This window comes from Gopherus evgoodei, chromosome 4 (genome assembly GCF_007399415.2).
Source record: "Gopherus evgoodei ecotype Sinaloan lineage chromosome 4, rGopEvg1_v1.p, whole genome shotgun sequence".
In the NCBI taxonomy this organism is placed as follows: Eukaryota; Metazoa; Chordata; order Testudines; family Testudinidae; genus Gopherus; species Gopherus evgoodei.
Genome location: NC_044325.1, coordinates 113,316,316 through 113,339,214, shown reverse-complemented (window position 1 = coordinate 113,339,214; position 22,899 = coordinate 113,316,316). Strand labels below are relative to the sequence as shown.

The window sequence follows — 22,899 nt, the reverse complement described above, 5'->3', positions numbered from 1 at the left end:
CGTGCTCCTGGTGGAGATGGGTTAGTAGGCAGAGTGTAGATAGTGTGGTCAAAGGTACCTGATAAATTCAGTTTATCACATGGTTCTGTAATTTATCTATTTAATCACATGTACAGTATATCACTACCACATAAGTTTTGTGTATATTTGTGTGTGTATGTGTATGTCTGTGTATTCCATCTTCCTACAGTGGCTCATTGACTTTTGACTTAGATAGATGATTTTGCAGCACAGGGCCAGGGCTCCCCTAAGTCACAGATACTTTTGCTACTGAACGGCAGTAGCAGTGGTGATTGAGTCATTACCTCTAGTGCATAAATGAATGCAAAGTTATGCCCTAACTATGTCATATACCTCTTCTCCCATCTCCCAATCCTGTCCCTCCCACAACATTTTCACTTGCTGGTTCAAATACTGACCATCTGAATTGGAATTTTCTACACCGGGTGAGAAAGAGTTCCCCTATAGAGGTAGGCTATCTTTGAGCCAAATATAGCACTGTGCTGTGATAGCACATTGTAGAATCCCCAAGCATTATTATTTGAGTGTTAGTAAGATCTACTTCCTTTCCCAGAGGGGGTTTCCATCTCCTCTGCTGCCAGCAGTGTCTCTGGGAACATGGGGCAAAGTTTAAGTAAGAGTAATCATGCTTCTGATGAATATCTCCTCATTAGCCATGAGCACTGACCTTGCTCAAAGAGAGAAGAGGAAGAGTGAACAAAAATGGTAATGGATTTAATCGTAACTGCTCTGAAAGACCACATTCCTCAGAGATGTGTGTTGCCTGAGCACTTGCCAAATAAAAGTACCTGAGCACATACTGAACTCTTTCTCTTTCATTGTATGGTACAGCTTGGAAAGAATGTGAGCATAGGTTTCTGAATTCCAGTTGAAGCTAAAGGGGAGATCAGAGTCTATCTCAATAAATTACCCTTCCCTTCCTGGTTTCCTTTTTGTGTTTGTTTCACTCTGTGTGAAGATCTCTCTTTCCCAGAGAAGTAGGAGAAAGTTTTCTTTTTTATCATTTGAGGCAATGTTCTATTACTTTTCTCACTGCAAAGCTTCACCGGGAGCAGAAGTACACAAGCAGGAAACCTTCGTCCTTTTGCTCTCCGCGTTGCTGTGTAATCTTGTTCGTTGGTATTTTGTTAACAACAATTTAGCTTCTGCGGGGAGGGCTTCTGTCCTCTGACGTTGTCGCAAATCAGACCTGAGAGGTTGGAAGCTGAGATGCAAGCTGACAGAGCTTCTCTTGTGTCAGAGGAACCTTCAATGCAAAATGATGCTTTGAAGGTTAAATGGAAAATGTGGTGGAAGGGCAGCTGCGGGGAGTCTGCAGGGCCAGCCCTCCTGTTGTGGAGTCCTTTGTAATGCAAAACATGTGACACAGCTTCCTCCAAATCTACAGCGTGGCCTCCTCAACCCTGCATAACCATGGCACGCTCCAGCCTGCCTCCAACTTACTTTCAGCTGCCTTCAGCCTGTGGCAGGATAACGGTATTTAATTATCAGTGCAACTTGGTTACTTCATCATCCTCATCATCACAAAGGCAAATCCCAAAGGGACGTAGCCTCCTTGCAGATTGAGCACACCACAGATTGATCTCTTGGTAGGTCCTTAAGACAGTGTGTATGAATGTTTGGTCTGTGGCATTCTTATGCACCACCTCAGCTTTTGGTGACAACATGAGTAGCATCCTGTAACAATATTCCTTGGTAAATATGCTTCATAGTTCATTGGTCTTCCAGCCTAAGAATATGTCCATGCCAACATAGAAAGTCACCAAACTGAAGTAAGACTCACTGACCTATAATTCCCAGGATTGCTCAACATTTGCTGCCCTCCAACCCTCTGGTATAGTAACTGATTTTAAGGAGAGATTGAATATTTTAGTTAGCTGCTCAGCCGCTTTATCCTTGTGTTCCTGCAGAAGTCTTGGGTATATCCCAGCCAATCCTAATGACTTGCTGTTATTAGTTTTTGGACAGTTCCGTATCTTTAAAATGTTTAAAAAATAGGTAGATATCTTCCCAACATCTTATGTGGTGGAGTTTAATGCTAAGGAATCATTTAGTTTCTCAGTAATATCTTTATCCTCCTTAATTGCTCCTGTTACTCCCTGATGGGCCAGCTGACCTACTGTCGTGTCCCCAACTTCTCGCCTCTGATATATTTGCAAGATGTCTGATAATTTGTATTTGTCTTTGACTAATTGCACTTCATAGTCTTTCTTAGCTCTCTCCTAACTCCCAGTTTACATTTCATAGATTCATAGATTCTAGGACTGGAAGGGACCTCGAGAGGTCATCGAGTCCAGTCCCCTGACTTTGTCTTGCCGTACTTAATGCTCCATGTTATGGGTGTCACTTGGGCTGGATTTCCATTTGCTGAAGCCTCTTATTTTGATCTGGTTTGGCTCAAATTACCCCTTGAATCTTGCATTTGATTAGACAGGTTTTTTTCTTCCCTTCTTGCTTCCTTTGTTGTTGGGGATTAGTAATACCTTATGTGACTGTTACTCTGCCAAAGTAACCCCCATGCCACATCTGAGGATTTGCCTTTCCTTGCTTTTGAGTTAGCCTCTCTCAGATTGGCTTAATCTTTTATTTTATTTTTAAGTCTCCCTTTCTAAACTTTAGTGTCCCCAGGCTAGTCTTTAATATCATCCCTTTGCTGAAAACATTGAACTTAATTAAATTTTGGTCACTGTTGCTTCGTGATTCAGCTACAATTCCTTTTTGAACCAACAATAGCATGTTACATAAGACTAAGTGGAGAACAGCTTCTCTTCTTGGCTTAGCTGTTTGAAGCAGCAATCATTAAAACGGTCCAGAAATTATTTCTGTAAACCTTGTCCCAATGTCACGTTTGACCAGTTCATTTGTGTGCAGTTGAAGTCACTCATTGTTATTGCTTTCTTGGATCTTGCTGCCTCTTTGATTTATTGGTTTGTTTTTCTGCTTCCTTTTTAACAGGAGAAATATTATTGTTAATGATAAATATTAAAAATGATTAGAGGCTTCACCTATGTGTTGTTTGCACATATAGTAAATAATAGCTCCTTCCTATGGGGCTTACAGTCTAGAAGACAAGACATAAGAGACAGATGAAACAAGCAAGTGGGTGGAGGTAGCAGTGGAGGATGGCATAACAAAAATAAACAGAGTATCAATATTGATGATGATGATGACTGATTATTATTATTATTAATAATTAATAGAAGTATCAGGAATGGTCCCCTGGGAGATAGCTCAGTGGTTTGAACATTGGCCTGCTAAACTTAGGATTGTGAGCTCAGTCCTTGAGGGGGCCATTTAGGGAACTGGAGTAAAAATCTGTCTGGGGATTGGTCCTGCTTTGAGTAGGGGGCTGGACTAGACAACCTCGTGAGGTCCCCTCCATCACAAATATTCTATGAAATACCAGATCTCTTGGTGGGGGAAGGGTCTCAGAGAATGTTTGTTGTGAGCTCTCCAATGGAAGAGGCAAACAATGTTCTCTCTCTAAGGTATTCATTAGTCACTGGAATTAGATAGCGCTTTACAGATACAAACAAACAAAGGGCTTTAAACAGCCTCACTCTGAAAACAAATCCCTTCTCCTCTCACTTGCTCAGCTGTCCTTTTCTGTATGGGTGTGCTACCATCAGAGTCAGGATCATCCAGTGATTAGGTCACTAGCTGGGGACTCAGGAGATCTACACCACCACAGACTTCCTGTGTGACCTTGTGCAAGTCACTTAGGGCCAGATTTTTCAAGGTATTTAAGCAACTAAAGATCCAGATTTTCATGGGAATTAGGCACTTTGGTGCTTTTGAAAATCTCTCTAGACACTTGTCTGCATCTTTAGGTGCCTAAATACCTTTAGAAATCTGGTTTCTAGTGCCTCAGACCCCATCTGTGAAATCGGAATACTAGCACTGGCCTGCCTCCCAGGAGTGTTGTGAGGATGAACACATTACAGATTGTGAAGTGCTCAGTTACTCCAGTTCCATATAAACACCATATATAGATACATTTCACTAGCTCTCCAGTCACCATAGAGTCACCCAGGGTAGACAAGACCTTAATTTTTAATGTAAAAAGAAAGTAGGGAGGAAAGAAACTCCTAAACTTTCAGGCCTAAATCATTCTCTTCCCCACACCACTCACTCCCCTCCCATCCCATGCTCGGTAGATCAACCTTGACTGTTTTTTGAAGGTTTCCAAGCAGCATCTGAGACATATGCATTGTTTGGCAGCCATGAAGAGGTGAAATTTGGGACTTGGGGAAGAGGAGATTGCAAATGTTCCTTTCTCTTCGTCAGGGGACAATCAGCCCTCTCTCTGTGGGGGGAGGTGCGAGGGGGATTGCTGAGGGAGGGCTGCCAGGCTGTGCCAGCCTGAACCATGGGAGATGAGCCTCAGCCAGACTCAGCTGACTGCATTCTCTCTGTGCAAAGATCCCCCCAGGAAGCGTGTGGACTCCCCAATGCTGAACCGGCATGGGAAGCGGCGGCCAGAAAGGAAGTCAATGGAGGTTCTCAGTGTGACAGATGGAGGTTCCCCGGTCCCAGCTCGCAGAGCTATTGAAATGGCACAGCACGGACAGAGGTAGGTAGCCCCCATAGCCAGGAAAGATGAACCCGGTGCTCCTGGCCTCCCCTACTTCCCCTCTACACCCTATACACAGGAAGAGTTTGAGAAAATGTTCTATCCACACCAGTATTGTAGAAACATCAAGCAGCACTCGTGGTTACTGGCAGCATCGTCTCAGTTCTGTCCATGGCGTGAGGGTCCTGTCCACACTCAGAATACTACTGTGTCATGAGAATAGTATGAATCTGGAGAAACCCTACCTGACTCCTTTGGGTGCCTCTCAGGGCTAATGTCAAACTCAGTATGGCCCTGATGCTCATAGCTCACTGGATTTCTTAAGCGTGGTGGGTATGTATCATTCCAGTTCTCTTATATGCAAGGAAACTGCTGCTATTGTGATATGCTGGAGAGGAGTGAGGGGGAATGGTGTCCCCAGGGGAACTGCTATCCAAGCTGCCCTTCTGGTTGTAGTGTATCATAGAGACGGTTTCCACACTCTTTACAGGAGGGCCACACCAACGAAAGGCAGAAAGAAAGCATGTGGATTTGGAATTACACAGAGATATATCAATCTGTATCAAAGAACATCACACGTACATATACTGTCAATGCTTTAGCTTGTAATTCAGCTTTTGTGACATGGTCTTTTCCCTCAGCTGTTAAGATGTTCTCAGGAAGAGTCTCCTGTGCCCAGAAGCTCCTTTTGCTGGCTGACACTTGGGCAAAGAGTCTGAAATAAAGACATTCAGAGGCCCTTAGAACTGCCTGCGATTCTGGTTGGATGTCTGAGGTGGTTCTAGCCCTAGAGTGAAGAAAGCTATTCCCTGAGAGCTGCTAGGATTTATTCCTGGGGTCCATGGCTGGGTATCCTTAAGATTCAGTGTCTGAAAGGTTCCTCATCATAGGTCAGACAGGACACCAGCTTTATTCCCCCCCCATCCGACAGTGAAATAAAAGGATCTGTATAGTGATCAGGTAGCTGTTTTGGAGAAACATGTTTCACAGAGGCCACTGATGTCAAAGAAGGTAGAATGAAGAATAAGGCTGAGCACCCTGGGAACAAACTGTTACCAAGCATTAGTCACTAGAATCAGACATCCACCTTTTCCCCATCTCGCCTTTAATATCCAGTCCTGGTATCTGGAGGCCCTGCTGGCCCATGAAGGTCTCATGTATGAGACAGCCACTGGTGCAGTGTACAGACTTCAGCACCCCAGCTGCAGACTGCTGTCTTTGTAAGTTGCTGTACTCTGCAGTTGCTTTCGGGAAGCATTTACCTAGGTGAAACAGCAAAGAGGAACCAGGAATAATGGTGACACAGGCAAACTGAGTTAGGAGCAAATCATTCCACCAACCTAAAGCTTCCTGGCCTGATCCTGATATGTTCTGATAGTTGGAACGCTCCCTGCCACCTCTCACCTTTGGCTTGTGAGTCCATAACAATGTGTCAGAAAGCTAAAGAAAGGGAAATCAAGGGCTCATATTATCCTGTGTATTCTCTTTTGCTTTGAATGGCCCATTCTCCCCCACAATTGAAAAATGTTGCAATATGAGGTGATCAGTGGAAAGAGACACAAGGGGAATGTCTGAGCTTATCTCAGAGACACTGGAGAGAGATGCATTGGCAGCATGTCAGTGAGGGATAACTCTAGGTTAAAGAAGGCAGGACTCATGCCGGAGGTATCAGGGACAATCAAAAGGAATACACTGGGAGAGTGTGTGCAGCAGACAACTTCAGCTAAAGCAAAACATATAGGTCTGATCAAGGACAGTGGAGGGGCACACACTGACATTATGAGGGATGATGCCCAGTTCAGTGGTGCATATTTTGGAAGAGGTTAAGGGGAAGGTGCTATTTTATTTCAGGCTCAAGCTTTCATTACTAAAACACTCTCCACATCTGTAGATGACAATGGCACAGTATGAGTTGCTGGCAGTGTGATGATTTATAACATGAGCTGGCTTCATTAACAAATGCCACTGCATGGAGAGTGTCTGGGGACGGTACACTGCTGATAGGGGCACCATCTGTCAGAACAATCAGTAACAAAACGCTAGGTGCCTGCAGCCAAGAATCAGGCTTTTTAAGGCTAGCTGTATAGTATTCAGCAGCAAGTGACCCACAGAGGGTGGATTTTGCAGCACTTCTTCTTAGCCCTGTGACTTTCAGGGGGTGGTGCTGCCCTGATATTCTTAGTCTGGGCAGATGGATATCCAATGCTTTATTCCAGGAGGGTTGTACTGCATTGGGAAGGTGAAGAGAGACTGAAGAGACAGTCCTGGTTAGAGATGCATGACTGTAAACTCCAGGAAATATACACCCATTGCTTCCTTCACAAGCTACTAGAGATGCTTCTCTAGCTCAGTGGGCAAAGCACTCCCTTGTGACTTGTGTTTTAGTCCCACTGCAGTGAACATCTGTTTATATGCAGAAAGAGGATGCATGTGATAGCCTCCAGTTGTATGCGGATAAATAACATACTTGGCATCCAGCCTGGGACCGTAGGAGCCTATAATCTTGATATTATGAGTTTGATATCCTCTAATAGCCACTCAGGCTTGAAATAGGGGACTCAAACCCAACAGGTTGGTAAAAGGGCTTTTGTGCTGAAAGCATTAGGAAAAAACATAGCCCTTCAGTGAATTAGTCCTGGAGAAGAACAGTGGAACAAGTGAAGTCCTGCATGACAACTGGCTTCCAGCTTACAAGCTGCTGCCCACCCAGCTCTGCTTGAAACAATGGTGTTGGCCCCTCTAAATGCTCTCTGTTGTTTCTCTGACTGTATGTGACACACTAAAAGCACACAAATGCCCACATCTGGTGATTAGGTTTGGTTTTATCCTGATTTTAGCCAGCCCAAATGTATTGAAGAGGAGAGTGTCACTGAGCTACACCACTGCCAGTGCTCTTCTTTCCTACCCATTTCAGACTGCTTGGCTCCTCCTAGAAGCCACAGCTTCACTCCTGCCAAGAGAAACGTCGGGGGGGGGATAGGTACACAGAACACCGTAGACACCTCATGGCACTAAGAATCTTGTGAAATGGACAGCCCCTTCTTTAAGTGGTGCCTGTTACCCCTGCAGCAGCTGGAACCTCTCCTGGGGTGCCAGGATTTTCACAGTGGCAAGGGTCAGAGTCGAGAAGATTTGCTCAAACTTCCTAAAGTTAACTCCATCAACTATTCATTTTCCTTCCATTCTTTTTCTTGTGGGTTGCTGAGGTGAATAGCACAAGTGAAATATCAGCCAGTGCTGGCAGGCTGTATTGTGTAGAGCAGCTCTCCACATAACACAGAGCTTACACATAACATAGACCTCCTTTAGTGAGGCTTTTAGAGTCCTGCTTCTCAGCTGCTGGGATTCTGACCAAATTTGGGAAGCAGAATGGTTCTTTTTGAGGATGGAGAGGGGTGTGGGACTGGCAGTAACGAGCCATGAAGAGTAGAAAAATAAAAGAGGCCTTTAAGAAGATCTGTTTGCAGTTTTGAATCTGTGCCCAGTGTGTGCTTAGTGTTAATGACTTCCCAGAAAGGCTTTCAGATTCCTAGCAGGAGTAAGGAGGGCTTTGCTATTTTCACATTCAAGCATGGTCCATCTCCAGTGAGAAATGTGAGCAAGTTGACTCAGCTGGGGTTTGCAGTGCAGTAATGGGGAGCAGGGTGCTGGATGTGTTTGTTGGGGAGGTCACAGACCATGACAGGCTGGGAGTCTACTCTTAGAGAATACTTCTACAGGGGTCTGATTCTGCCATGTGCTGAGGGCCTCAGCTTTCACCAAAGCCAGTGGGACTGGGAGTTGAGGATGCTCAGCAACTTCAAGAGATGATCAGTACCATTCAGGATGGAGCCATGGGTCGGAAAGGAGCAGGAAAAGTGTTCTGGAGATTTGCTTTAAAAAGGACCTGGGTTTGGAGGGCTTAGAGTCAGGGACGCTTTCAGGTGAATCTCTTTTATGAATGTCCATATTAGTAACTCTGTTTTCTCACTTTGTTCCTGCCATAGTAAAACAATGTTCAGTAAAAGCCTGGATATCTCTGAAGCCAATCCCAAATTCAACAAAGAAGAAAGGTATAAACACTGACAATCTGTTCCTCTCCTCTACCTCACTGCTGAGACCTTAAAGATGCAGCTCTTATCTTCTCCATGTGGGGATGCAGCTGCTCATGCCTAGAGAGAGCCAGGGACTGGTGGGCGGTGTTTTGTGAGGGGGAGGGGTTGTTTTTGATTTTTTGGGGGGAGGGGTAGGGTGTGTCTTCTGCAATAGAATGCTATGTATTTTTCTATACAATCCTTCATTCGAATCTCTCCCCAAATGCTTCATGCACAGGCTGTGTCTGTCTTAGGATTTTCCCCTAAAATTTCATATTATTGCTACCACTGATCCAGCCCCCCTGGGTGTTCACAATGGTGGGGGTACTGGTGGGAGTGTGTAGAAAGGTGACTGGTATTTTAAACCACCGTCTTACCTGAACCTGCTTTGAGAGAGGCTGAAAATACTGATCTTTAAAGGCCAGCAGCCATGTGGAGCTCTGTCTACACTATGCTCCCATCATTGCTAACTCCAGTGCAGCTGAACCAGCGGTAGCAATGGTGAGAAGTTTTAGGGTCAGAAGAAAAATGCCTTCAGCCAAGGGGCAGGCTTTTTAAGGCTGATGTAGATACACGAGCCAGGGAGAAAGAAAAGGAATATTTGTGGGTGAGATTTGTGGGTGAGATTCAGTGGCCTAGGAAATAGTTGCAGGTAGGTGGGAAAGAATAAGCGAAAGGGCAACTCCCAATTGCTGTGGAGAGAGGCAAATGGGGCGGGAGCAGAGAGGCCACCAAATTTGGGAATTTAAATAAAGACTCTTGGGTTCATTTACAAAATTAATTTAGCCTTTTGGAGGAAGAGGGTGTTGTGGAACACTGAACACCAGAGTGGTGGAGCTCTGTTCTGGTGCTAACAACGAGCTATAACACAATGGGTAATTCCCTACCGTATTGTAGCCCTCCTATGCTACATGATAAAGACAGTGCTTAAAAAACCTTGACCTTTTCCCCAGTCCTTATCTCTTGCACCCTGAGCCAGTGTGGTTATGTCTTTATGGGATTTCCTGCCATTGGGCCATGTGCAAGTCTCCTGGGGAAAGTGGGTGGCAGAGGGAACACCCTGTCAATTAACAGTCTGTAATAACAACAACAATACTGGGCATTTATATTGTGACATTAACTCACAAATCCATCTAGTTAAGGGGCCAGCAACAAAAGCCACAGCCAGTAGGACAGAGGCCTCTCCTTGGCACTGAAGTGGGAGGAAAGTTGAAGGTTTCATGACAAATCTGGAGGAGCCCCGCTTCCCTTTATACAGAAACCTTGCCAATTTAATATAATCATGTGCCTTTAAATATAAACCCTTAGAGACTTCCCAGGTGTGAGCGTGACAGTCTCCCTATCAGCCTTTCACAGACTGACACAGTCAATTGAACACGCGGTTTAAGGGCCCTGCGGCTCCCACAGAAAAGAAGGGAGAACATTGAGTTTGCCAAGGAGATGGAGGCACAGATCCTGAAACAGCACACCAGGTACTCACTTGTATGAGACCCAGCAAGAAATGAGCAGTGCACTCAAGCTGTCAGGATCTCATGAAAGCTTGTGTCCAGGAAGAGGTAATGGATTGCCAATGGATCACGCAAACCTGGTTCCTGAGACTCGCAGCACTGTTATCGTAGATACAGGCCTTTCATATCCCCCACTCTAATCCCTCACTGAACCAAAAAGCAAGATCTGATGAATTTCTGGAAGCTTGGGCATTTCTTGTTAGCCCTCTCTAAATTATTCCAAGACTGCTCAGAAAAACAGCCCTTCCACAGTGTTTAGGACTTAGTCCTAGGTACAGAAAGGCCTTTTCATCTAGTCTGTGACATGAGAACTGTCTCCTGTCTCCCCAACTCCACTGGTTTCCCTTTGCACTTCTTCTGCAGCTGTGCAAGGGTGGAGAAGATGACACTTCAGGAACTGCTGGGAGAATCCCTTAAAGACACAACAGCACTTCTAGCTACATCACAGAGGAGGTGTTTTCAGAGGGCAGGAGGGCTGGGCTGGCCTTCTGCAGGAGAACCTCCTAGGGGCCTCTTTTTGAAAGGAGAGCAGTGAGGAAAGAGATGGATTGGCTCATTCCCTGCCACCTCCCGCCACACTTTTATCTTTCTAGGTGTTAAGCTGAAAGGGTCTCCAAGATGGGAAAATGAGTGGGAGGCTAAAGGAAATAGTCTTCAGATCTGCTAATGGATCAGGGAGAGGAAGGAAGGGCAGCAAAGAGAACCCCAGCAAAATGACCCTTCTGGGGCTAACTAATCATGGTGGCCACTAAATCATTGGCCAACATTTCATTCTCCAGTTTTTTTATTTCTCTTTTTTAAAAGGAATACTGCATCTTTAAGGATCCTTCCCCTCTAGATGCACATGGTTGTCTTAGTAGCTGAGGCCACTGTCCCTCTCTTCTCTCTTTTTTCTCTCTTTTAGCTCCCTTTTGCTCCTTTCAATGCTTTCCTACTTCTGTATCTGGGTTGCTGCAACTCCGTAGTTCACTTGCTTCAATATTGCAGGGAATGCACGTCTGCGCTGCTGGGTCTATTGTGTCCTGGGTTTGTTATTTTTTTAACCTCATTTCCCATCTCCCTTTCCCCTAGTCTCAATTTGCTTTCTGTTCTTTGTGAAAATTCTCAGTGCCTTTCCCTTTGGGGAAAATAACTCACAATGAAAGAAAAGTGAATAAATCTATATACACACATAATGTATGTATTTCAGTACACTGTGTGTGAGTATGAGTGTATTTTATATATATTTACGCACACACTGGGAACCAAATCCTGCTCTCAGTAACATCCGTTTAATGGATTTTCACTGGTATAACTGAGAACAGGGTTTGGCCCTATGCATATGAATTAGGATCTTATCCAGATTATAACTCCAGACCAAGTACCAATGGAGTGTCACTCATGCATAGGAAAAAGCACTCACTATAATGCTTCTTTCCACTTCTCTGTCAACATACAATATAGTGACTTTTTTTTTAAATTGTATGTGAGTCTTAAGTTTTCTTAAGACCACCCCCATGTTGCCTGGCACAGCGTTCAAAACAGTCACATAACAAGAAGCGCATCTGGCTGTGTTTATAAGTAAACTGTGAAATCAACTTGGCAAATGCTGAATTTGGCATTTATGGTCGTGATCATCTTGTGGAGGATTGACCTGCCATGGGTAATTCTGGCAGCTAGGGAGCCTGTTACAGAAACTGGAGAGAGAGAGAGAGAGAGAGAGAGAGAGAGAGAGAGAGAATAATGTTTCTATCCTGCTTAGAGTTTGGTTTAATATCAAACCAGAGCTTTTCACATTAATCAAAGGTTAGACTGGAAAAATAATAGATATCGATAGTGTCCCAGTCTAGCTCACAATCCAATCAGAGCATAGAAAGTTTAATAAAAATAATCCTACCTCTTCCTTGCGTGCTTTGGTCAGCAGTGAAAAATTAAGAGTGTTGAATATTTAAATTGCTACCATCAAGCTTAAGAGTCGACATCCCATGGGGATAAATGGAAAGTTCACTCCTCTTTTAGGGTTGGTTTACGCTCTGTTCACATTGGAAGGCTATCTCTGCAACTTCTAAGGCCTGGAGGCTTGATTTATTTTAAATGAAAAATTAGATTCTGGAGCACAGGATCGCATCCCCAGGGATAAGTACTGGCATGACCCAGCTAATCTGAATCCCTGATTTTAACACAGTAAATGCTCCCTCATGGCTATAAAGCTAGTATCAAAGCATGGTTTCAACTTTGCCTACAGTCTCACTCACTGGGCTCCCAGACTGGCTCAGAAATGTGTATTTTAATGACCAATACCTTTCCCAGTTCATGCATAGAAAAAGATGCTTCTCGCCAGGTCAGTTTGAGGGGCAGGAAGACACTGTGCTGAGCAAAATGGGTGCAAAGAGATCAGCCTCCTTTTTAAAACTCTGATCTAACTGTTCTTCATCTAAGAGATGTTATGGAAACAAAACAAGGAACGCAAACCTCCAGCTCTGCTGGCTGGTTCAGTTGGGTGGTGTTGGTTTCCCTTAACACCTTAGTATGTTCTCTCCCAATTCCCAGTTCCCAAATGCAAAAGTCGGACATTTCTGCATTGTTTGTGTGCAGTATGGAAATCATTGTCTAGTAAATGAAACTGTCCCCTCGCATTTCTAGTCTCCTGAGCAGGAGGCACCTGTGGCAATAATTCTGAGCATTCGATTCTCTGAACAGTATTTCACTTTGCTTTTCGTACTCTTTTCTCCACCTGCCTCCACGTCGTCCCCCACCCCCACCCTCTCTCTCTCTCTCTCTCTCTCTCTCTCTCTCTCTCTCCTCTTTATTTCCCCCTTCCAAGGATGGCGAGTGCTGATGCATTGGGGTAAGCTCCAGTTTTGGATTATACCTGTTGTTGGACTTGTTATATCTTATAGAGAGATTTTTTTAACTTGCAGAGTTAACAAATATAGATGTATAGACTTGATCAAATGAAACTTTTTAATAATGAGAGAGATGTGGGAAGAAGCATTTTTGTGTGTCGGGTTTGTGTGTGTGTGTGTGTGCGTGTGCGCTGGAATCACACACTCTATATACTTTTCTGATTTTGTTTGTTTGATTTTAATGTGTCTGGGGACACAAAACTAATCCCTGACACTGTGCAGATACTTTGAGAATGAAAACCCCTTCTCCACCTATTGCACTGTTCATGTCTATATGGCACACCTGATTGATTACTGATATTTGAATAACAATATCCTTTCCACTCCCACCCCTTCGTCCCCCGAAGATGAAGCTAAAACCCACACATGGTCTAAAATAATTCCTGGGTATTTTCCCTCCTCTTAGCACAAGTTCTTTTTCCATGAGAAAATAATCATCTAAAGTGTGACCATATTCCTAGTTGTATCAGAAAATAAAGCACTTTGAAGGTGTCAGAGCTGAAGTTTCATTTATTAATAGTTATTAAATGGATAATAAATTATTAATATGTTTTAATAAATTGTAATAAATTATCCAGCAAGTCAGTTGATGCTTAGAACCAGGAGTTATAACCATATATATCACCTTCTAATGCTGTAGCTGTAACTACCTATATAATATGTACTACTCAGGTCTGTAACATGCATATAACATCATCTTATTAACCCTTTATAAAAGAATTATAAATGGAACTTTAATATAAAGTGTAACCGGGATACTCTAATTAAACAAGATGATGCTGTTTAATATGATCATGTAGGCTGTGCAGAAGGGTGCAAGTCCCCTCTCCCCCTACTCTTTTCCCCATGTGTGTCTGCATCCAAGGGCGTGATCCTGCAGACATATACTACAAGATGTAGGACTTACTGCCATGATTAGACCCATTGATTTCACTGTAGCAATTCAGGGTAGCAAATGTTGTGCCTTATAGTAAAAATTAAGATTGGGGCATAAAACAATACAGAACCACACTCTGAGGTGCCATCCTGATAGTAAATCATTGGTGGTATCCCTGCTATTTATTACTCTTGTGATCAACTTTGCACAGGGAAAATAAACGTTTCTGGATGATGCTAAAAATTAAAAGCTAAAGAAAGATTAGGTAATAGAGCATGGCTCGGCATGTTCACAGACCAATCGGCCTGCTGTCTCTTGGGTATTAGATCATGTGGCGTTCTGGAGGATTTTAGACTTTTCGTTGTGGTTTAAGAATCTTGATTTTTGATTTAATCAATCAACTGAAAAACAAGAAGGAGCTCGGTTTGTATCTAATTTGACCTAATTTGTTCTGTAAAAGAAATGAGACAGCGACTGGCTGGACGCATTTGGCTGAGATTTTCAAAGCCGCCTACAGAGTTTGGACAAATCCAAAATCTCAGCCACTGTTTGCACCACCCAGGGATGCAAGTCTGACTCATCTACCATACAGTGCATGCATGCTGCAGGCTCCCATTCTTGGGAGCACAGCTCCTGGCTGCGAAAAGCTAAAATCTGGTTACAGGACTGTATCCTGCACTCACTAAACTCCATGGACCGAGCCCAGTTTGAAGGCCACAATACAAGAACCTGAGACCAAACTTACCCCATCCAGTACAACTTTATCAGAAACAATCATTCTCCTAATAATGAATTCACCACTGATATGAGGCACTGAATTTTACCTGTGATCTTACTTTTAAAAAATTTGAGTTTTATTCAAAGAGAAACTGAATGTAAAGTCTGATGTAGATTCTACACGGGATTCTGTTTTTTAAGCAGAAGTAAAACAATTCTTTGGTGGTGCTTTTCAGAAACTGCCAACAGAAAAGAGACAAAACCAGTCTCTTGTCTTTTCTTAACTATATAGGTTTTGAATAGTTTGAACAAATGAACCCAGTGCACTAGGAGTTAATGAGGGTTTTAGGTTGCTCCTTGAGAGAATCAGTAGGCCTGTGGTCTATCTGAGAAGGTTACTTAGACCCAAGGGTAAATGGCATCATACAGATTTTATTCACGATTTGATCTGATGGTGCTAAGGAACGTGGCTTCACCAGAGGATGAGTATGAAAAATAGCAACAATCACATTTTAAAAAAACTTTATAAAATAGCTTGTTTCTGAAAAATATGTGGCCTATGCAGAATAGTATGGTACGAGACTAGGGTTTTCAAGAGCACTTTGGAGCAGACAGCCCTTTGAAAATTAAAGGGACTTTTGAAAATCCCATTCTAGGCTTTTTTTGGCACCTATTTAGGGTGCTGATAAATCACACCAGACTCTCCTGTGTGATAAGTAAATAGATAAAGGGCAGGTCTTCACTACCGCTTAAGTCCATATAGCATATGTCACTCGGGGGTGTGAAAAAGGCATCGGTGCAGCTGAGCCAATGTAACACTTCTAGTGTAGTCTAGCTCAAAGAGTGATGCACAGAGTACTGGCACTTTGTAAAACACTTGGAGATTTACCTGCATGCGGGAATGTAATAGAATGTAAGGTGCTATTAATTATAAGGAATGGAATTATTTGAGTAATTATAGAAATGATACTTACCTTCCAATGATTCTTAATGGCTGTAGAGACTTTAAGATGGTTACACACTAACAGATATTTTCAGCTAAATAAACTTAGTTCATATTCAGAGGGAAAAGATACTTTTCCTGCTGTGGTTTGCCGTGTTCCTCCTTTTCCCCCACACAGTAAGATTGTTCGGAGTCTTCAGTGCTCATGTGCTGCATGTGGGGACTTCCACTTTCACTGTACAGTGATATATAGATGCGGATATTTAAATTCTTTCTATGCTTTCATCTTAACATTGCAGCATTGGGCCAGTTTTCATGCCTGATGTTTGGCCCCTGCTCTGATTCTGTGCACGTGGCTGACAGATGCAGAACAGAGCAAAGTCGACCTGCAGTATTTTTTACAAGCTGATTTAATGAATTTCCCAAGGAAGGTGGTCTTCTTGGGAGGGAAAAAAAATCTCTCGATGGGTTTTGGTTTTTTTTCGCAGAGAGCTGAAAAGCCTGCCACAAGTGAGTTTCCATAATCACTTGGGAATTTTGTCCCATTGGTAACTTAAATGCTGGAATTTGTTAGAAAGAGGAAGAAGCAGATTAGAACTCTGGAAACTGTCCTTCCCTTTCATGTGAAGGGGGAAGATTTGAAAATGGTCAGCTCTCTTTTTTAAAGAGCAATAAAAATTGATCCATGAGCTCCTTAAACTCTGCCCTGTGTTCCCAAACACAATTTCCAATGTGGAAAAGCCAAGATACATTAAAGGGTCTACTTTACCTCTTCCCTTTTTAACCACTAGTAGCCATGGAATAAGGCTAATTTAATTAGTAGTAGTGTGGATACTGAATGCATTTCCTATGACAGTGGTCCCCAACCTTTTTCGTTTGGCGGGCGCCAGATGAAGAACCGTGGTGGCGGTCGAGCACCCGCCGAAATGCTGCTGAAATTTGGCAACATTTTGACGACGATGCCTCTGGATGACGTTTCTTGTCGGCAGCAAGAGGCGTCATCCAGAGGCGTCGCCGCCGAAATGCCACCGAATTTCGGCGGCATTTTGGCAGGTGCGTGACCGCCGGCCAGGACACGGGCACATTTAGATGCCCCCGCGGGCACCATGGCACCCTTGGGCACCACATTGGGGACCTCTGTCCTATGAGATTTAATTCCAACCCTCTCTTCTGACCTCTGCATCAGACATCTAAGATAGGGGGAAGCTCAGTATATTATAGCTTCTTGCAAACCACTGTTTGTGATAAGGAACAGGGGCTGGGAGGTGGCTGCAGTGTTGTGCCCTATATATGTGGACCACTTGTGTTTTTAATATGGGGAGAGATTGGAATAAGAGCAGAGAAATCAGGGTTTTTGGAAACAGACCTGATTGGGGTCAGGTGGATAGGAGAAAGTTTTAAGCAACTATCCTGAAATTCAGGTAAATGTTAAAGATCAACTTCCAACCATGATTGAATGCTGAGGAGAACAAAAGGCCAGGTACTTTGGTACCTAAAGATGCAGATAGGAGCCTAGTGTGATTTTCTAAAGACCTAGTCACCTAACTCCCACTGGGAGAGAAAGGTAATATAAAAACAGCTCAGCAAAAGTGGAGCTCATGTACAAAGCAGCCTGTACTCCGCTCTTATTTCCACTGGTGTAAACCCAGAAGAATGCCAATGTCTGCAATGGAGTTACTGTGGGTTTACACTGGTGGTAGAGAATGCAAAGTTTGGGCCAGTTTGTTTTGTATAGATGGCAGTGATGGATGGGCTGCATTGAGATGCAAAGAATGAATTCCATGGAGAGTTTCTGCACTCGACACAAATTGTCAGAATGGAGCTTGTTGTGTGTTAATTTAAACCTTCTTCCACTGCTCATCAATTTTTTTGGTAATGTTATAATTTCTTTTTAAGAATAGATGGATGTGAAAACATTTTGAATCTCAATTTATAATCTTATTCTTATATAATAGAGCGATACAATTGAGAGACGGGAGCAGGGACTCTAAATTACCTTTGTGTTCTCTAGAAGGCTGTTTATACTTACAGGACTAATATATATAATGTATATGTGCACATACCTAATAGGGCTGTCAAATGGTTTTTAAAAATCTCAATTAATCTCAAGATTAAAAAAAAGTTGCAATTAATTTCAGTTTAGTCACAATGTTAAATAATAATAGAATACCAATTTGCGGATTATAAATATTTTTGGATTTTTTTTCTACATTTTCAAATATATTGATTTCAATTACAACACAGAATACAAATACAACACAAGGTGTACAGTGCTCACTTTATATTATTTTTATTACAAATATTTGCATTGTAAAAATGATAAAAGAAATAGTATTTTTCAGTTCGCCTTTAGAGGCTACAAGTCAAAGCATGAAGGGACATATGAATATTTAGCATTTATGGCACATAAATACCTTGCAACTCTGGCTACAGCCATGCCATGTGAACACCTATTCTCATTTTCAGGTGACATTATCTCCCGTAAAGGTAAACAAACTTGTTTGTCTTAGCTATTGGCTGAACAGGAAGCAGGATTGAGTGAATTTACAGCCTCTAAAGTTTTACATTGTTTTGTTTTTGAGTGCAGTTATGTAAAAAAAAAATCTATATTCGTAAATTTTACTTTTCCAACTAAGAGATTGCACTATAGTGCTTGTTTGTGGTGAATAGAAAAATATTATTTCTTTTGTTTATCTTTTTACTGTGCAAATATTTGTAATAAAAATAATAATATAAAGTGAGCACTGTACACTTTGTGTTCTGTGTTGTAACTGAAATCAATATATCTGAAAATGTAGAAAAAAATCCAAAAATATTTATAATTCATTTAAATTGGTATATTATTATTATTTAACAGTGCTTTTAAAACTGCAATTAATCACGATTTTTTTAAATCTAGTTAATTTGTTTTGCATTAATCATATGCATTAATTGCGATTAATTGCCAACCCTTATACCTATATATGCTTGTATACACACACACACAGAGACCTATATACATGCACACATATATGTGGTACTCAAGTTGGTAGGTCCAACTACTGAACAGAGATTTTTATATGTTTGTTGTTGGTTGTGTTGGTTCTCCAGTATAGTCTTCTGCTTCAAAAATTGTTGTTCTTCAAGACCACCTAACCTTCCAGTTGAGAGGAGTTGAAAGCAGCTGCCTCTAGAGCTGGTCGACACTTTGGGTCAGTTGAGCTCAAAAGCCACATGAAATGCTTTCTGCTATGAGGGACGGTTTTTGTCACTGCTCCGGTATTAACATTCTCTGCTGTTGAGAAGTTCTGTTGCTGAGCTGTTCCTGTGTTTGATCTGAATGGCCTTTCACATCAGAGCCACTGGTTTTGGCCCAGTGCATTTGTGTGTTTTGATTGTTGTTATCTACAGACAATTTTTGCAGAGGCCTTTGCTGGTGAGTGTAAGGGGCGGTGATTCTGTATGGGTCACCTTGCAGGCAGATAGAAGGGCAAGTTGGTCCAATAGGATGGATTTCACCTGATTACATTAGGGCTGTTGATCCCAAAATTGGGAATCTCATCAGCAGGCAGGAGGGCTGGCGATCCCATAAGGAGATCTCACTGGTGGGCAGAACAGCAGACGATCCCATAGGTGAGCTCACTGATGGTTGAAAATGTCTGTTTTCCCATATGGAAACCCCAAAAATGCCAGATTGGAGTGACACTGATCCTGTGTAGACTTTATCAATGGGCAGAAAAGTTATTGCTTCCACAGGGCGACCTAATTGGTGGGCAAAGGCTGGGTGATCCCATAAGAAGAGCCCTTCTGGTGAACAGAAGAATTGATATTTCCATAGAGAGGAGCTCTCCAATGGGCAGAAGGGCCTGTGGTCCCCTAAGGGAAGTTCCTCAGAGGGCAGAAGAGATCAGTGATTTCAGATGCAAATCTCACTGGAGAGCCAAGGGGATTGCATCATGGTGAAGTTAGAAATGGTGGCTCAGCATCAAATAACCAGTCACCCATAGACCTGAGCTTTGGTTTCACTGGGACAAGCCTCTAATTTAAGAAAATAGTGCATCTGGGGCACTGCAAATTTGACCTTTTATGGTGCCTGGTAGAATTTTTTGCTCTTGTGAGTTACACGGACAGTAGTTTTCCATATCTCTGGGTCTTTACCTCTGGCACAGCAAGAGGAACTATGCAGAGAGTAATTCTCACTACCAGTACTGGGCTTGTGATAATGGCTTTTGCCGTGATCTGTTTAGTGTACACTAGCAGGAAGCAGTATCTGTCCATGCACAAATACTCGTGAACCCGAAGTGGGTGGCATTGCACAGCTCCACTAACAGAGCACCTCTGGGGTCACAGGGTCCTCTCTGCGTGAACATAATTTCTTAGAGGATTAGGGGAATTGAAAGGTGTGTCAGGTAGTGAGAGGGTAAAGAAGAGCCATGTGCTTTTCCTATTGAACGCCTCCCTCCTGCTCCTCACCTCGTGCCTGTGCATGCGGTGGCTGGTGTTCAGTGGATGTTCCTTGCCCAGGGTTTCTGAGGGCCATCTCTCCCTGTTGTGTTCACTCAGGTCTCGGTCGATCAGCGGAGCTTCATCTGGTCTCTCCACCAGCCCCCTCAGCAGTCCAAGGGTAAGTGGCATTACTTAAGGATCTATGGGTACCGTTCCCTCAGACAAGCTCAGTGCTTTTTGGCTTCTATGCATGTAGAGCTGTGGTTATTTGTGGGGTGTTTTATTTTTCCTTGGTTGGTTGTAAATTTGCTCGATTTGGGGAGATATTGATTAGAAATTAATGTGCAGCATCTCTTACCCTACATGTTTCCTGTGCTACACGAGATGTCTCTCTATGGCCCTGTCCATCCTCAGCTTTGTAACCACCTTTAGCACAAAACACGACTGGGACACATAACACCCCGTTGGGTTGTCTATAGCATGCCTTCAGCTAATACCACTGCTTATAACAAAGTCACAGTGAAGCACCATACCATGGCACTTTGGTTCTGCTTAGTACAGAACCGTGCTTGACTGACATGGGTCTAGCTAGAATGGAGATGTTACTGAATATGGTAGTAAGCACCCTGGTTTGGTGCTCTAGTGAGGACAGGGCTTCAGGGGAAAATAATTATATGGATTTGAGGAGAAATAAGAAATTGGCACATCACAAGACTGGGGTCTCTGAGGAAACAGAGGACCCATTTCTGTCCCCTGTCAATGAGCCAAACCCTGAGGTCTTTGCTAAGTATTTAGCCAATCCATACTGAGGTAAAGGTCCCTTTCATTTCAGTGGCAGCTCACCTACCTAAGGATTGAGTACAACATGAGGGAGTTATTCCCCAGGATCAGTGCACAGACTGTCCCCTCCTCACCTGGGTCTTCCCTGTTTGTATCTGGGGTAGGGAGGAAAGCAGTGGAAGTCAGCTCCCTCTATGACACCATCACCACCAGCCTGGGAGCCAGCTTGGGCCCAGAGATCTATGCATTCATAGTGGAAAAGCGATGTGGGATGCGTCCTACCCCAGCCCCCTGCAATATACAGTAAACCTCCCACATAGTTATAACAGTCTCAAGGTGCACTTACTGTGGTGGGCAGACTCTCTTGGGGTGGGGATGAGGATTCCAGGCACAGCATCTGGCAAGGAAAGCTTTGTCAATGCAGCCCCACGCTGCAGCAGAGTGCTCGGTCCTCACTGAAAAGCTCATGGGGCTATGTCAACGTCTGGCCCAGAATGTTTCAGGGAACCTCTCAGCCCTTCCTAGGCCCCACTCCCAGCAGCTGTTTCCATGAGATGGTGAGTGCACTCCCACCTTGTGTAAGTACCTAAGGACATATGTAGATGCCTCCAAGAAGCATTTCAGATGGCTACTTCCTCTGAAGAGTCAGGTGTAATTCATATTCTTAAAGGGACATTGTCAAGTACAGGTTTCTAGCTTTGCAGACTTTCCAACCTCTCCATTGTTTCAACTATTTTCTTAAAAGCATCTAATTTCCAAAACTTTTTCCCATCAATTTTTCCCGTTTTGTAACCGGCAAACATTTGACTTTGTTCCTCCACCATCCCATGTCTTTAATACAACAGGAACCAACAAGGTTCCATTTCAGGAGGTTCCTATTCTGTGCACTGGCCTCGCTGATGTTAGCAGGACTGACCAGAATTCTGAGAATAATATTAATGGCTACTGCAGAATAAGTGGAAAAACACACAAAAATAGCGTCCAGTCTTGCAAACTCTAATCATGTGAGTAATCCTTTCTCCTGGGAGCAGTTGCATTGATGGCAGTGGGACTACTTGGATGAGTAAGAACTCCTCACATGAATAAGGGTTGCAGGTCTGGTCCACAGTGACTATTCTTATTTAAAATGATTCCTTGGGAACAGTTGATTAAATGTTTTTAAAAAGCTATTTAGCAGCCAGGTGCTATTCTCAGAAGACCATAACCATTTTAAGGTGGGCAGATTTTGGTCTTAAAGGGACACTGTTGGTTTAAAAATCATATAGTTAAAAAAAAGTGTCCTTACTTATGCACCTTAGGTTATGGAAAGGGAAACTATTTTCAAAATCAAAGGTTTTTCACTATTTACACTGCTTGGGCACAATACTGCACCATGGCAAATTCAATGGCAGTTGAAAGTGCTTGAATCTCCCAAGATTAGGACCTTGGTTTACTTTGCTGCACCTCTCAGAACTGTCGCAATGAGAAGACACCAGTCAACTTAGTGGACTAAATTAGGCTCTTGGTTAAACTGGTGTAAATCTATTGAAGTTAATAGTATTACTCCAGGTTTTTAGTGATTTAACAGAGTGCAGAATGACTTTATTTCTCGTAAATTTGATTCTCGTGCTGTCATACATTGATTACATGAGCTGTAAAAATTGCAGGGGAATGCTTATAATTATTACTTTTAAACCTGTTTCTATTGGAATTAGTTATAAATGGAGAATGATCTCTTCCTGATACTGACCAGCATGAATTAGCCACATAACTCATCTCTTTGACCTTCCATTCCTAATGGTGATTTGGAATTCACCAAAAGAGACAGGCTGTATTAATTTTAAAGTGTTTTAATATTAATATTTAATATTAATAGAAATATTTTAATATATTGGTTTTCCTTTAATTTTCAGAGTCTGATCCAATGTCCATTGAAGTCAAACCTCCCCTTGAATTCAGAGGACTTTGAATCAGACCCTCAGTGCAAACAGTTGTATTTGTTTGGCTTTAAACATTCCCCTGCATTTTTAAATGTCGCAGACTGGTGCTAGTACTTGAGAACCAGTCTAGTTTCCTTTCTATGATTTGAGGATGCAATTGCTTTTACGTCATATGTAT

The 22,899-nt window shown here is 42.8% G+C and overlaps 1 protein-coding gene across 10 annotated transcripts in view; it reads left to right on the top strand.

Moving 5' to 3' along the window:
* The window catches only part of BRSK2 (BR serine/threonine kinase 2), a 505,761-nt gene that overhangs the window by 439,302 nt on the left and 43,560 nt on the right, over positions 1 to 22,899 (top strand). For 8 of the 10 annotated variants that reach the window (XR_004000116.1, XR_004000114.1, XR_004000115.1 and 5 more), the window contains exons 12-15: positions 4,444 to 4,594; positions 8,581 to 8,646; positions 12,979 to 13,002; positions 20,140 to 20,200. Coding sequence is in view for 7 of the 10 variants with exons in the window: in XM_030560630.1 (XP_030416490.1) it covers positions 4,444 to 4,594; positions 8,581 to 8,646; positions 12,979 to 13,002; positions 20,140 to 20,200 (302 nt within the window). In the remaining 3 variants the exon portion in view is untranslated. The remainder of the gene's footprint in view (positions 1 to 4,443; positions 4,595 to 8,580; positions 8,647 to 12,978; positions 13,003 to 20,139; positions 20,201 to 22,899) is intronic. The other 2 variants (XM_030560631.1, XM_030560632.1) reach the window with 1 other exon arrangement.